The sequence below is a fragment of the Electrophorus electricus genome, chromosome 5 (assembly GCF_013358815.1).
Source record: "Electrophorus electricus isolate fEleEle1 chromosome 5, fEleEle1.pri, whole genome shotgun sequence".
NCBI classification, from domain to species: domain Eukaryota; kingdom Metazoa; phylum Chordata; class Actinopteri; order Gymnotiformes; family Gymnotidae; genus Electrophorus; species Electrophorus electricus.
This window is the reverse complement of record NC_049539.1, coordinates 5,607,137-5,623,059: the sequence shown is the minus strand read 5'-3', so window position 1 is coordinate 5,623,059 and position 15,923 is coordinate 5,607,137. Positions and strand designations below refer to the sequence as shown.

The 15,923-nt window shown below is 43.7% G+C and overlaps 2 protein-coding genes across 4 annotated transcripts in view; both read right to left on the bottom strand.

Moving 5' to 3' along the window:
• Positions 1–201: 201 nt before the first annotated feature.
• Positions 202–8,666, bottom strand: rbm24b (RNA binding motif protein 24b). Its single transcript, XM_027014310.2, has 5 exons — positions 7,968–8,666; positions 7,503–7,626; positions 6,890–6,944; positions 6,480–6,539; positions 202–2,570 (listed from the first exon to the last, which is right to left on the bottom strand). The coding sequence occupies exons 1-5, from the start codon at positions 8,133–8,135 to the stop codon at positions 2,258–2,260; spliced, it is 720 nt and encodes a 239-aa protein (XP_026870111.2). The 5' UTR covers positions 8,136–8,666; the 3' UTR covers positions 202–2,257.
• Positions 8,667–9,156: 490 nt separating this feature from the next.
• kif13a (kinesin family member 13A) overlaps positions 9,157–15,923 on the bottom strand; it is a 56,815-nt gene continuing 50,048 nt past the window's right edge. The window contains exons 33-40 of one of the 3 annotated variants that reach the window (XM_035525876.1): positions 15,638–15,790; positions 15,194–15,271; positions 15,016–15,066; positions 14,808–14,934; positions 14,337–14,488; positions 13,190–13,312; positions 11,396–12,389; positions 9,157–10,803 (exon numbers count right to left, since the gene is read on the bottom strand). In XM_035525876.1, coding sequence (XP_035381769.1) covers positions 10,664–10,803; positions 11,396–12,389; positions 13,190–13,312; positions 14,337–14,488; positions 14,808–14,934; positions 15,016–15,066; positions 15,194–15,271; positions 15,638–15,790 — 1,818 coding nt within the window. In that variant the 3' untranslated portion in view covers positions 9,157–10,663. Of the gene's footprint in view, positions 10,804–11,395; positions 12,390–13,189; positions 13,313–14,336; positions 14,507–14,807; positions 14,935–15,015; positions 15,067–15,193; positions 15,272–15,637; positions 15,791–15,923 lie in introns of all 3 variants that reach the window. The other 2 variants (XM_035525877.1, XM_035525878.1) reach the window with 2 other exon arrangements.

Below are 15,923 nucleotides of genomic sequence, written 5' to 3'. Positions count from 1 at the left end.
AGCTCAAATATGTGGTGAATTGATCTGGCCTTGACTTGTTCAACACTGATTGAACAACATTCAAATTTAATGTCTGTCAAAATATGCAGGTAGAGCTCATTACCATATTACAAAGTGCTGTTTTTCATGATGTCAGAGTAACACAAAGGCAGCCAAATCATGGCATGTTTTATGAGGTTATAAAAATTCAGAAAAAGCATATAAAATATAGCATTTTTACTCAATTACTGCAATGTTAATTAAAACATTTCTCTCATTATACTGGCACCTTTAATAAACCTTTAGTGTTCCTGTAGTTCACTGGGTACAGGAGGTAGCACAAGGTGCTTGTAACAAAGTCATGGGCTTGATCCCCAGAGAGAACACATGCTGTCTACTGAAACATATATATATATTTATGTTGTTCTGATAACATATGCCTAAAATATGCAAAAAAAAACAAAAAACCCTAGGCACATTTGCACATCAGCTAACACTACAAGACCTTTCATGGAGCATGAAGTCATGATTGTTGAATTACAGCGTAAAACAACACAGGAGTTCAGGCAGTACGGTAAAAGGAGCCCAAACATTTCTCTAGCCATAGAGGGATAGATTCTACTAATACTACTATTAATATTTTTTGATGAAGCATGGACATATTGAATGTTTTTTCCCACTAAAAAAAATAGTTTTCATAAAATATGTTTAGAAATTCTTATTTTAAAAAAACTACAATTCAGATGGAAGGGCTGTTTTATTTCCAGATATTCTTCATGTAATGTATCATTCAAGTATAAAATTGAACCCCCATTTGTAAAGAACACCTCCATCACAAAATGATGGAAAAACAAAGAAATCACACTCACAGTTGCACATGCACACAGTTCAGCAGTGATGGGAGGGACTCCACGCGTTGGCAAGCAACAGGGCATACTAAAAACACGCGTGTCATTGCAATATACAGACATCATCATACACTCCTATACAAACCCGTCAAATCCAAATGTGTATTTCAGCGGCATTGTATAGAATCCCATATCTTATGAATATAAATGAACCATTTCTCTACCACGGACCCGAACTGTGTTCAGCAGGGTGACATCTAAAGTTTAAACATCGGCTTACAGCTGTTACTGCGAAGCCACAGGGAGCAGACATTTTTCCAGAAAATGTAGTTCCACTTTTGTCATCCCTAGTAGCTGTAGCACATGCAAAGGAGCATTTATCCCTGGATTTGTAAAGCACTAAATGCAAAGACCTTACTCCTGTGACATATGGCACTGTAACCATAGAAACAGTTTCTGTTTCTATGATGTCATAGGCCAGCTCTGCAACCCACCAGTAACTAACACCTACACGCTGTAGTGTTGATGGTCATGTGAATGAAGTTTCCGTCATGTATATGAATAAGCACGTGTAGGTTTAGAAGCGTGCTGTGGCACCAGACTCACAGGAACGATCCCTAGAATAACGCTGCAGAAACGTCTCAGCTCTCCAGGAGATCACCACAGTGTCTGAAGTTGTTTTGCTCCTAAATTTGCAATGTTTACAACATTCAGTAAGAAGCCAGCAATCTTGCCTCTAAAAACATATAGAAATATGAAACATTACTGTGACTGTCAACACGAATTAGTTTTTAAAAAGCAATATAGTACTCAAATCCTTATCAACTGGTAAAGCAAGCACTCTTTGTAACAGTTCAAATCTTTTAAGAGATGATGCTTCTGGGAAGCTTCCCTTAACAGTCCAGTGGCACGATAAATAGTGTGACACCACTGGTGAAAACAGAACATGGATTCGCCTTATTAAATAAACACAAACAAAATTTTTAAAAAAACACAAAACAAATGGATAACAGTAGACACAAGCACAGAACAATTAAACCTTATTTCTGTCCAATATCACCACGATGATCTTTGGTTGAGTTGCAGTACTGTCAGAAATGTCCCCCTAGCACACTTCCAATCCACTCCCACCGGCACTATCAGGCCATAAACTAGTCTCTTCATCCCCTGCCTCCTCTTAAGCCAAAGACGCATGAACCCGACATTCTCCAACAAACACCAACAGCCTAATGATGCCATTTAGGAACTGAGGCACCAGATGACCCAGTGTGAATGGGGGAAAACATTCTAAAAACTCCCCAGCAATCTCACAAGTGGGCATGGCACACCAACCCAACAGATGGGTTTGCTGGGTTTGTTCCTTGGTGAATGCTGGGTCTGCGTGCTCCAGTTTTACGTGTGCTCAGGCTCCTCCCTCCTGGCTCCTCCCCCTACTGCATACGGTCTGCCTGCAGCTGCTGCTGGTACTGGCCAAACGCAGCTGCAGCTGTAGACGCCGCCACCGGGGCAGGGGAAGACAGCGGTTGCTGCACGTAGCCGTACCCAGCCGCGGCGACGTAGCTGGCAGCAGGCGAGGCGGCGTATGGGTACTGGTCGAAGGTGCTAGCGGCCGCGGAGTACTGCGCATAGGCACTGCTGTAGTCCAGGTAGGAGGAGGCAGCTGAAGCAGCCGTGGTCTGGACATGTGGGATGACGACGCTCGGCTGGACGAAGGCCTGAGGGTACACGTAGTGAGTGGGAATCCTGGGGAACATCGCACACACACATATACGTCAGTAAACATCATTCCCATGGAGACACACACTTCACATGAGAGGGCACATCCACTCAGCAGAGGGATTATAAAACAATTGGGTTGCTACTGTATAGTTTACATGACAGTTACTTCATCCAATATCCAAGCATACAGTGGCATGAAAAAGTGATTGCCCCCTAAACCTAATAACTGGTTGGGACACACTTAGCATTTGCGATAACTGGCCATGAGTCTTTTACAGCGCTGTGGAGGAATTTTGGCTCACTCATCTTTACAGAATTTTTGTAATTCGGCCACATTGGAGGGTTTTCGAGAAATGAACCGCCTTTTTAAGGTTATGCCACAGCATCTCAATCACATTCGGGTCAGGACTTTGACTAGGCCACTCCAAAGTCTTCATTTTGTTTTTCTTAAGCCATTCAGAGGTGGACTTGCTAGTGTGTTTTGGATCATTGTCCTGCTGCAGAATCCAAGTGTGCTTCAGCTTGAAGTCACAAACAGATGGCCGGACATTCTCGTTCAGGATTTCTTGGTATACAGCAGAATTCATTGTTCCATTTACCACAGCAAGTCTTCCAGGTCCTGAAGCAGAAAAACAGCCCCAGACCATTACAGTACCGCCACATTTTACTGTTGGTATGAGGTTGCTTTTATGAAATGCGGTGTTACTTTTATGCCAGATGTAATGGGACATACACCTTCCAAAAAGTTCAACTTTTGTATTGTCAGTCCACAGAGTATTTTCCCAAAAGTCTTGGGGATCACCAAGATGGAGGGGCAATCACTTTCACACAGGGCCATGTAGATTTGGATTTTTTTTACCTTTAATAATAAATACCTTCATTTAAAAACTGCATTTTGTGTTTACTTGTGTCATCTTTGTCTAATATTGAAATTTGTTTGATGATCTGAAACATTTAAGTGTGACAAACATGCAAAAAAATAAGATATCAGGCAGGGGGCAAACACTTTTTCATACCACTGTACATCCAATCATAAATTCACTCAGACTCAAAAAATACATTTTCAGAATTTAGAACAGAACTTTTAAAAAATATGCTACATTTGGAAATAGTAATGCAACACTTAGATGCAACTTGTTTAGACTGTCTTGCATTTAATACACAATCTATTATAATCTATTTTAATGTAGCGCTTACTCAAAAAACACCATTTATTTCACGTTTTTAGAAAGACCCACCTTGTGCTTATCTGGTCATAGTTTATCAGGCTCAGCAGTTGTGCTAGATTTTTACTCAAGAAATTTTCACTGCCAAGCTGAGAGTGGTCTATTACCCAAAATATCCAGCTAACAGTGCCCCCTGTGGGCAGACCCTGATGACTGGTGCTGGGGGCGATATCTAACACAGACCATGCACAGCGCCAGACGGCCTACGGACTGTCCACATACAAGGTGATTCTTAAACAAACAAAAAGGTAGGTGAGATAAAAGTGATATGATAATGCCTCACAAACATGGCAACCCTATTTAATTGGCAAACTGAGCACTCTAGATCACATCTGAACAACACTTTTCCACTGAAAAGTGCATCAATGTCCAGACAACAAACAAAGCAGACAACACTCCTATTAACTGTAGGAGACAACTATTGAAACATTATGAGAAAAGGCTTTTAAAATAAATGATAGATATTTTGTAAACTTTTACTTTTTTTAAATACTTTTTAAAATATACTTATTTTTTAAAACTATACTTCTACAATAAGTAGGACTTTAAAAGGATTCTTCCAAAACCAGCAATAGAAACTGCACCAGTAACACCACCAGGAGAGCAAACTACACCAGTCCAACACACCACCCCCCAGACCAAACTACACCAGTCCAACACACCACCCCCCAGACCAAACTGCACCAGTCCAACACACCACCACCAGATCAAACCTACTAAAATGTGTCTCTATGCATTATTTTGCACTGGAGCTTAGTAGAACAGTATGGGTAATTCCTTTGTCCTGTAGCACACACACTTAGAGTCAGGTCTCCATTTCAGCACACACAGCTCACCCTAATTAAACAGCTGAGCATTAGTTCAACACTCATGGCAGCAAGGCTGTCATGGAGTTCACAGTTTATTCTCACCATTTGTCTCTCTGTCTCTCTCTCTCTCTCTCTCACACACACACACACACACCACACTGACTTTCTTTCTTCTGCACATGTGTACTCACCCTCACCCAGTCATACTCTCTCTTTAACATCCCCCCGCCCGCCCACACACACACACACACACACACACACACACACACACACACACTCAAAGAATGTCAGGAGGGACTACGCCGCGTCTCCTCTACTGAAGCACACAGGCCGATACTCCCAGCCCTGTTTATCTGCTATAACACCATAACATGCAGTCTCACACAGACAGAATAAGGTTCTACCTAAATATTTTTACACCCAACTTTCTATTCATCTATCTGTCTGTCTCTCTCGCTTCCTCTTTGTTTGTCTGCCTTTTGGGATGTCTAATTATTATCAGGCCAAAACATTGTGGGTTTTAACCATGGCAGGCTTTTCCAGAAAAGTCAGTCTGATTTCATGGCAACTGAACACAACTGCAAAGAGCAGTTCAGGCTTCGACTGCAGCACTGTTCATCTCCAGCCCAGAATGTCAACAGCCAATAAAGCCACACATAGTAACAGGTAATAGCGTGCTCTCTGGCTGTGGAGACTGAGGACAAACTCTCTGTGCAAAAACAGAAACCCAAATCCCCATCCATGCATTCCAGGGTTAAAAATACTGCTGTCACTGAGCTCATGCACTAGCTTGCTCCGCGTTTTCCTGGGGTGACCCCTACGATCTGTGGCGCTTAAAGTTCAAGGCTAAATAAGGCTGCTTTCTGAATCCCAGGCGCAGAGGAAGGCGGTTCTCTGAGGCAGTGGCCCCTTGTCAGTCCTGCACCTCGCCCCTCCCTCCCCACCTGCTATCCTCCCTGTGAGAGGAGAGGCAGGCAGGCATCACAACAGAGGTGCGACAGCTGCTCTGTGCTCAGACCCTTTTAGATCAGGACTAATTCACGCAGTCATGGCGGCAGGGGCCCGCACGTGCTCTGCCGGGCACACGCAGGCCCCTCCGTGAAGGTCAGTAAAACTGGGTTACGCACAATTATGCAAGGCTTGGCCGTCAAGTTAGGGCTCCCTGATGAAGGTTATATATTTGAGCTTCTCATGATCCATGTAAACATTGGAGCTTTTTAGCTGAACTTTGAGCACGTTGGGTTTTATATTACTTGCTTTATTTGATTACTTGTTGGATGTGATCATCTATCTATACTTTCTTCATCCTCATTTTGGTCTATATGACTGATTAGAATTTAGAGACACTTTTTCACCATAATTTTCACCATAAATAGGTCCCATAATTTTTTTTAATTATGATTTCAATGGTAAAGCGGTCATGAAAAAGAGAAAAAGGACCGATTAGTTTCTACGAACACCAGCAAAGGTAAGAGGAAGAGTTAAAAGACAACGGATACAACATGCAGGCCATAAGCTGTGGTTGGTTTTGGGGTGCACTACCCAAACAAATAAAAGAAAAGAATGAACATCTGCTCCGGACTGTGCCAGGCACAGCCAAACTTAAACTCTCCAAAGACAACAGCAACAACACCCATGCTGCAAATCACAATAATTTTCATATTGTGCATGTCTACTAGCAGAGTTTAAAGTAATCTGTGCAAAGCCGACCTGAGTTATCCCACCTAACTGCATAGGCGCGTCTTATGTTAAGCGTGAAGCAGAATGCCAGATCAGAAAAAGACAGGCTGGGGGATGGTGTGATGTCACATGCTCATTTCTGACAGTTTGTCAACAATGCAATTCGCAGTGACACGCAAAGAGAAAAGACACACACACACACACACACACACACACACCTCATAACCTGGCGGAAAGGGGAAGGATACTGTAGTTGGGTTTGAACATCCTCACTATCTCTAAGACACAGAGAAAATAACAGCATTTATGACACAAGCAGTATGACATTTGCTTTAAAGGCACATTTTTCTCTATGAAAAGACAAGTAAAATAATGAATAGGAATAACAAAAGTGCAAAAGTCATTATAAGCTACATGTGTGAAAGTGGTAAAGTTCATAACTAATCATTTCTCCGAGTTATGGAATGGCATTTGATCATATCAATGATGTGATGACATACTTCCTGACCCCTTCATTATCTGGCCCATAGCATGACACCCATAGGGTTCAGCATACTGCTAAAAACGCATGAAACATTTACAACTAGACAATCACATCAATAATTTGCATTTTTATAACTCCACTTACCCATAAGGCCTTTGGATAAATGTTGGTTGCATCTGAGCAACACCAAATGAGAACCCTGGAGAAAAAAACAAAAAACAAAACCCACACACACACACACACACACACACACACACACACAGAGACAGATTTATTATTGTTACATGACACTAAGAACATCTGTCCTTATACACAAAACAATGAGTGACACTTCCTTTTCCTGTAAGCCTAGATTGAAATCTAAAATTTAAATCCCAGCCCTGAGGAACAGAGCCCAGCTAATCATCAGGGCCTTTGTGATCTGCATCAATCGGATGCTTGCACAAGCATAATGCAATACCACTGTTCCTGTTCCTCAAATCCAGTCCTGGAGGTCTACAGCATGGTACCTGTGATCCTACAAACCTGCTCTGAAGATACCTGACTCATCAATGAATGATCAAGCTCAAACGTCCTGAGGGAAGACCCAACACCGATAGACTCCCTGATCCTGCAAGCCTGGATCTGAAGGACTCTCAGTTGTGTGTGGTGAAGATTGTTCGTTGTCTTTTTATCTGTGCATTGGTTCTGAATGCAGTTTAGGGGCTCCATGATGTTCTCTTCCCTGAGGTGTAGCCTCAGCACATTGGGTTCTTACCTGGCTGCATGATCCTGGGCTTGGCTCCCAGGTAGGCCAGATTCACGTTGGCCTTCCGGCCATCAATGATAGGGTTCGGGTCCTTACATGCTCTCTCTGCTGATGCTCGGTCTGCCATGGTCACCTGATCATGGCAGACAACCATAAAACCGATTTCATGCTACTACAGAATTTTGCTAACATTATGTAAAGACAATTACAGACTGTGCATGTCTACTGTTATTGCTAAGACCTATATGTATAAATGAGTTAGTTTTACGGTTATTATGCAGTTGTGGCGTTTGAACTACTGCCCAAGTAATACAATTTTTCATTCTTATTTTGAATAGGAAAGTAAATAAATAGATGACAGTTTGGTCAATAAAATGAATATGCACAATGCTTGTAGGGACAAAGAACACAACCATAATAATGTCAATGCTAGAGTAACCAACAGCGGCATGACACAGGTTACACGAAACTTACAAAGCCATAACCCCTGGACTTTCCAGTCTGCCTGTCCGTGATAACGACAGCTTCCTCAATCTCCCCAAACATTTCAAAATATTTCCTGAGACTCGAATCCGTGGTGTGATAGGGAAGCCCTCCGACAAAGATCTTGGTGTAAGTTGTGTCCGTCTGTGAGGTGTGCATCCTCCGCGCCGTTAGCGTCGACACAAGGCGAAAACGGTCCGACAAGAAGTGCTTTAAGTCAGCAACCGATCCTGTCCTTCACACGGTCCGACAAGAAGTGCTTTAAGACAGCAACTGATCCTGTCCTTCACACCGACTTAAAGCAAAAGTGCAACAGCAATACACAAAGTCTTTGTTCCGAGTTAGATAAAGTTAAAAGTACGTGTTTCCAACGCTAAATTAAAAGTGTATTCGTCCCAGTAAACTTCATTCCAACTTCGTCTTTGACCGTTTCTGTCTCAGCTGAGGACTTATGGAAACTCCCCCCGAACGCCCCGTCCTGACAGCTTCATGGCGGACCCAACCACAATTTATCACACAAACGTTAGAACAGTCGCACCGCCAATATTGACAATTTTTTGGTTCTGTTAATTTTATCTAAGATGTATATTTTTAGCAATACAAAAAAGTCTAAGTGGCGTATTATAAGAGATTTTAATTTGACATTTGAACATCTGTAAATCTTACCGTCTTGGTGCTGGTAGCGTTAGGGCTACGATTAGTCAGACGTGGGTGAGCAGCCTATGGAGCATATGCACGATTCTAAAATGACAGATGAAAACTGAAATGTCCTTAGTACATTGTGAAGAAAGTAGCACAAATTTGTAGATTTTGTTCTACTTTTGGGAACTATTCATGCTCTTCCATGTCACGAAACAAACGAACAAAAAACCCGAATCCTCTGCATTACTGCATACAGCGTTTTCTGACCAAGGCCAACAGATTATTTGGTTATATTTGCCCATATAGATTAACACTCAGTATATTATTTATTTTAAAAAGTCTAATTCAACATAACCGTATTTACAGATAGGTCTACTAAAATAAGTGCTAGGAATCTTTCACTTTTCCTTTCATGAGGAAAAGTGAAAATAAGGAAAAACAAATATTAACGTTAAACAAAAATATCTGACATATGCAAAGTACTGTTTTGTATAGACAAGTGCGTGTTTTGGACGCGTAAAAACAGACACAGAGGAACTTCATCGTGTAAACGTTGTATTCTGGAACATCTTTGTACCCTTTTTTGTACATTTTGTAGAGATACAATATAAATACAGTTCTGTACATTATATATGTTCAAATACATTTATATGTACAACTCCTCATGAAGGAGAGCAGCTTAGTTGTCTTATAAAGTAAGGGCTTGTGTCTGTTTCATCGACACGTAATTACAGTATTACAATCCACTTCCATGAGTCTAACCGTTTCAGAATTATTCAGGCAACGAAAGTTGTATGCGTGTCTCTCCCAATTCCTGATGTCGCTCAACTCCTCTTTGTCCATTCCAACTTATAAAATATATTCATTTTTTTGCATGAGTATTAAAAACTAGCAAAATACTACTCATTATTTAAACAAACTGTTAAAAAAAAACAACATCGCCAGCATAGCTGACTTGGAAAGGTGAAACAGGTCAAAGCAACTGAGAGACGTCGGTCACCCGCCGGTCACACACGCTGTAGTGTGAGCGCATTAGGCGTCTTTACTGCCGAGGCGTAACAAAACCAAGGTGCTTCATGCATCCGATCTCTGTACAGCGTTCCGATCCGATCACAGTACAGAGTTCAGGTTTTTTCACGGTCTCACGGTGACCATCGAAGGCGGCGCAGAAGTGAGCATTTGTGAGTGAGCTAAATACGCGCCCAGGCCACTCCAGTGCAAGCGCGCAGTGATTCCGAAGCTCATTGCGTTTTTTTTTTTTTTTACAGTACTAAGAAAGCCAGCAATGCAACACAAAAACAGGCGGCGTGCTGTCGAAGGCACCAAAACTCAAAATCTACCACAATCTTAGAAGTTTTGATGTGTTTCTGGCGATTAAATCAGAGATATGGCACTTAGCGAAAGTCAGAACCTTACTCTCCGCAGACACACACACACACACAAACTAAAACAAAATATTTCAGTTTTAACAGCAGATTTGCCATGTCTTTGGTAACACCTGATATAATCACACAAAGATAAAAATGTTAACAATAACAGTAGTACATTCTCAACTTCAATAGAGTTCCATATTTAGCCTTCATGAAAGGACACTATCATTAGCTAAACATTAGGATTAATAGTTTCAGTCATGTTAAAAGTGGTAAATAAGCCAAAATGGAAATTTCCTTGAAGGATGAGCTTAAATCATGATATAAAATTGTGCAACTGTGCATTTGACATTCAGAGAAGAATGATGGTGAAACATCTTACATTTGGGGAAAAAAATACACAGGCAATATTTGTCCAGGGACAACAAAAGAGAAAGAGATGGAAGGAGAGTGACACAGAGGAGAAAACAGCACACAAAACCAGCAAGAGGAAGGAAGGAGCCCATACAGTGAAGGAGAGAACCGGACTGAGAGAACAGACTGCCTCCACATCAGCTCTGATTTGTGACGCTACAACTCCCAGCTGAACGGTGGTTTGTGAAGTCCGTTCCGGCAGTCCACTTCATCGGGCCTGGGGAAACGCCTTCCGTCCCATAATGCATCTGTGGTGCAGCCTTACAGCAGTAGCGGATGGGGCTGCGTGTCTGAGTCCGTGGACGGCGGGCCCCTGCTGAGCCAGGAGGGCCTGACAAACACACCGTGTCCTGTGGCGCAGCGGAAATACACCCGGCCCCGCACCGTGCCGTTGTGCTTGCCTGCGTGGAAGAGGAGGTGGCGTTACACAAGTCCCCCGCAGACGCCATGGCTAGATTTGCATCCTAATTAGCAATGTTAAAATTACAGGGGTGAAGAAGTCCTTTGAAGATCATCTACTTTATCAGTCCAGATAGTGATTTAATAGGGAGCTGCAAGACTCTGTGAGATGAGATGAGTTTGATCAACTCTTTAGTTAATGTAAGTTAATTACCTGTACTTAAATCTGCTCTATTTAAGCTCACATATTGGTTCACAGGCAGACGGGCTTCTCTTATCATAAACATTAGCCTCAGTCATTAAATGTTACATGAACATGGAACACGGTTACTGTCAAAATAATGTATACACTGCCATTAAATCTCATTTTTTATTTCTGGAGTGTTGTTCCTCAAAATCCCTGATGGTAATGTTATTCTAAGAATTTCCTTAGACATGTTCCAGCTTGTCTGCGAACCCCGTAGAGCCTAAACACTGATGTGTATGATCATTCATGGAAATATTCTGATATCTTGATCATATATGCTCAGCCCTAAATGAATCCACCAATATCAGCCAACCCACCCAGCCGCACTACCCGTGTAGTTTACATACCTACGGCATGGTCCAGCTCCACTCCAACCCAGATGCCCTGGGCAAACTCGACTCCACCCACGTAGTGCACCGTGCCGCTCCTTGCTCCCACCCACACCTGCTCCCCAGGGGCCATCCAATCTGGAAGCTGGGCCACAGGGCCACCCTCCTCATCCTCTCCCGAGGGAGCATGGCATGTTTTAGCAGCCATTTCTGTCTCTGGGCAGCTGTCATCACCATGCGGTTGTGTGCTGGGTGTGGGAGAGGACAGAGAGACTTTCCCATTCTGGAGGTGACACGGTGGGGCGAAGACACAGTGGTCAGCGTGTGCCGGGGGCGTCGGGGAGGCCTGCTCGAGCCTGGCACATGTGTGTGACCCGTTCGGCTCCGTCTGCCACTCAGACTCGAAGCGGCCCAGCTCCTCTTCACCAAAACCGTCACCGGCGCCTTTGAAGTCACTGAACTCCTGGCTGGTGTTCGCGGCTCCTGCGCTGAGCTGCAGCGAGCATGCTCTGTCTACGGAGGACGCGGGGCAGCGAGGAGAGGTCGGGCCGGGGCCGGATTGGGTGCACGCTGCCCCGCTTAAGGCATGTCTGGTGGGCGGGGGGGCTCTGCATGCAGGGCCAGGGTGCTGCTGGTGCTCGGCAGGGTCCCTGGAGCCGACGCTTAGCTGGTCCGAGCTTTCACTGCCTGTGAACGGCGTGTCTGACAGCGTGGCGTTGGAGGCGCTGTGAGAGAAGTAGCCGCTCGTGCAGCTGCTGGCCGTCGGGCTCCGCGGGACTTCCTTCTCCGCTCCGCAGCTTTCATGCACGCCCGGCGTGGCCACGGCCGATGACAAGTCTCCACCCCTGCACAGAGCGGCATCTTGGCCCTCCAGACTGGCGTTGTACACCTCGAAGTTGGCAAAGTCCTCGGGGATGTACAGCTGGGCATTCGGGTGTGTGAGAGAACTGAGGTCTGGAACACTGGCATGGCCGAGGCCCTGGTGCAGCTCAGGCTCCTCCTCCTCTGAATCCTGGACCAATCATCCATGGCCAGACATGAAACAAATCACAATGTAGTGGATTTGACACAACTTTGCTGCCCTCTTTCACCAAAGCCTTAAAGGTCCTGCATCCATTTCCCCGTTCTTTAGTCACTGCCAATTTCATTCATTAGTAACAACTACAAATGCTGACTGAGTTTTTAGGTACCTCAGACTGTGTTTTAATATTATGGCATTAAGTGTTATTTCGATTGCAAATCATGGAGTGCTTTACAGAATGGGTGAATTATTAGATTGAAATGGCATATTAAGTGTGACATGAACACATCAACCATGCAAATAGTGACAAATAATCAATAAACAGACGTTAATGAATGCTGTTATCCAACTCTTTGTTGCGAATTTACTGTTTGAAGATAAAACATTCAAGTTTTAGTGATGGTGTTTTTATATTATTTATGATGAACTTCAACACTTTATATTTTTAAAGGGATCAATAAACAGGGGAAAGGCTGTATTTTCAGAGCACTTAATAAATTCCTTTAAATTTATCAGTGAGTCATCACCAATTTGTACAAAAATGTACAAAAGATCTTCCATTGTTTCTTGTAATCTTATAGGGTATCTTCTGGGGATTACAGTCCTGTGTTTTAGATACTGTTATGAAGAAACAATAACCATCTATTTTTGTTGCTGTGTGTGTTTAGACGAGATGCTTTTCAATATTTTCAACGTGTGTGTGTGTGTGTGTGTAAGAGAGAGAGAGACTTACAGCAGTGTGACTCTGTGTCCTGTGTGTGGGTGTATGTGTGTGTATGTCTGAAACTTACAGCAGTATGTGTTATGATGGGGGTGTGGTTTGTCATGCTGTTGTGGCCCTCACTCTGGGCCCGGGGGCGGGGCCAGCGACCCCCGTAAGCCAAAATTGAGCTCTCGACTAGCCAGCGCATGCTCTGCAACAGGTGCAACACACACACACACACACACACACACCCAGAAACACACAGAGCATGCAGAACAGCGCATACAGGCAGATGCAGTTGGTAGCTGATGGCAGTAGTATTAGTGTTAGGTGAGGCTTAGGCATGCAAACATTCCTGCTTGGATTCCAGCCACATATACAGCCTATTCTGAACAGGAATAGAAACTTTACAACATATTTTAAAAAGCCTGGTTTTAATTTACATCTTAAAGGAGCAGGGCATGGGATCACAACAACAATCTGGCTGTTTATATTAAAGTAATTTCCATTTTTGTAGCATTTGATTGGATTTACAAAAAGCTACTTTAGAAACAACAAGCGCTTTGGTAACAAACGTCAGTGAAACTTTCCAATGAATTCAAATGAATGGCCTCTTAAAGCAATAGCTCAGCCAAGAATGAAGAATGACTAAAAATTAGCAGCCAGCAGTAAATACATTTGCATAACAGTAATTCCCTTTCCTCTGGCTCCTCATTATTACATTATCAATTTGATTGGACCATTCTTTGAAAGTCATTTTGCAGCCCATGCACTTTTAATAGTAACCAATCAGTAGTTAGGAGCGTAACACCATGCTGAGGAATCATCTGATTGGCTGGGGACAAGATTACATTGTACAAGCCAACACATTAATCTCTGCTGCTATTCACGTTTAGCACTACATCCTGTTAACATATTTATATTATGCCTGACATGTCAGGTTATAACCATTTTATTTCTGTTAATGACAGATGGCACTAGGGCGTCATGCGGTGTGACATATGAACTGAAAAATACTGGTTTAGGTGGAATGAACTGGTTTAGGTGGAATATTTAATTAGAGATGGAGAAACGCAGCAAGGAAATTATGTCTGTGATATATGCATAAATTAGTGTGTGTATGCACATGTGTGGGTACCTGTATGAGAGAGAGTGAGTGAGAATGTGAGTGAATGAGTGAGTGAGAGTGTGAGTGAGAGAGCGAGTGAGAGAGAGAGAGAGAGTGTGAGCTTTACCTCCTGTCCCAGCAGAGGACGGGCCTCCAGTGAGCGTTTGGCTTTGTTTTCCTCCCTGACGGGCATCAGGGCCTTGAGGAACTTGGGCGGCTGAGGCGAGAGACCCTTGAACGGACTGGAAATGAAGAACGTGGGGCTCTCGGGTACGGACCCTGCACAAGAGCCATCTCCTTATTTCACATCCAACACACAAAGGCCACAGAGTGACACACACTGTATTCGAGAGGTGTGGTAGTTTTATGTTATAAAACAATAACATTGAGTCAGTTTATGTGCATGAACTGTAGAATGTCCAAAAAGAAAAAAAAGGTTAAAAAAAAACAAAACAAAACATTAAAGCTCTTTAAAAATAAGGAGATTTAATTGTGACAGAAGCGATGTATGATTTTTATGAATTTTTAAAATAATTCTTCATTTTTATGATTGGTTTCTCAAGAGAGCTACGGTAAACGCCTGTGGTGGCACACTAACCCCCATGGGCGGCGGCTGTACCATGATTCTCCCTGTTTTTGGCGGGAGGGTCTTTTGCGGGGGTGGAGGAGACGCCTGCCTCGGAGAAATGGCAGTCCACGGTATCCTGCTGAAGCTCCCCTGGTCCCTGCAGACAAACGCAAAGTGTGAAAGTGGAATTTCCAGAGCTTTGCCTTAAACATGGATAGGAGGAGGAGAGATTGCACACCTTCACGTCCTCGTCCTCACAGCACAGAGCATCCGACTTACAGCATGAGGTCTGAGACACCAAGCACAACGGGATACATCTCAGGGGAATTTACACAAAGTGCTCCCATGTGTAGGTGTGTGTGTGTGTGTGTGAGTCTGTGTGTGTGTGTGCTGGTAGAAGGTCAAGTGTCTCTTACATGCTGGACATTGGGAGTGCTGAGGCTTCTCCGTATGTGTCTGCTTTTAACTGAGAGTGTTTCTTTCACCGTCACTGCCTGTCAAAACACACCCACACACACCCCCACATAAACACATACACACACACACACACACACACACACACACACACATGATTCTGAGGGGATCACAGGACTGTTATATGGACCAGACTCTCATATCAACTTCTTCATTTCCCAATGAGCCGAGTGCGTGCGTGTGGGCGCGCGCGGGCGCGCGCACATGTGTGCGTGTGTGCGTGTGTGTACGTGTGCGTGTGTGTGTGCGAGTGTGAGTGTGTGCGCATATGTGTATGTGTGTGTACGTGTGTGTGTGTGTGTGTTTGTGTGTGTGTGTGTGTACGCGCGCGTGTGTGTGTGTGTGTGTGTGTGTGTGTGTGTGTGTGTGTGCGCGCGTGTGTGTACCTGCCGGAGTCGTTCCAGACACAGGATGTTGGCCACCTCCAGAACTCCTCGGGTGTATTTCTCGATGTATGTCTCCCCATCTTGTGTCTCCTCAGGCTCCCCCCGTGCTGCCATCAATGCCAGCGTCTCCCTCTCCTCTGGCTCCTCTGAGGCCTGTGTGTGTGTGTGTGTGTGTGTGTGTGTGTGTGTGTGAATATGAGAAATGAACAGTAAAATATGGTGTAACGACAGTGATATAAGCTAGTCCTCTTTTGGTTCTTCAAAAGCCTTGATTTCCAAATGACTA

Bases quoted from the DNA above. Each gene is read 5' to 3' on its own strand.
- rbm24b (XM_027014310.2), bottom strand. From the start codon at position 8,135: ATGCACACCTCACAGACGGACACAACTTACACCAAGATCTTTGTCGGA. The intron at 7,627-7,967 runs GTAAGTTTCGTG...TGCCATGATCAG, and splicing joins AGTCCAGGGGTTATGGCTTT to GTGACCATGGCAGACCGAGC. The intron at 6,945-7,502 runs GTAAGAACCCAA...TTTTTTCTCCAG, and splicing joins GCCCAGGATCATGCAGCCAG to GGTTCTCATTTGGTGTTGCT.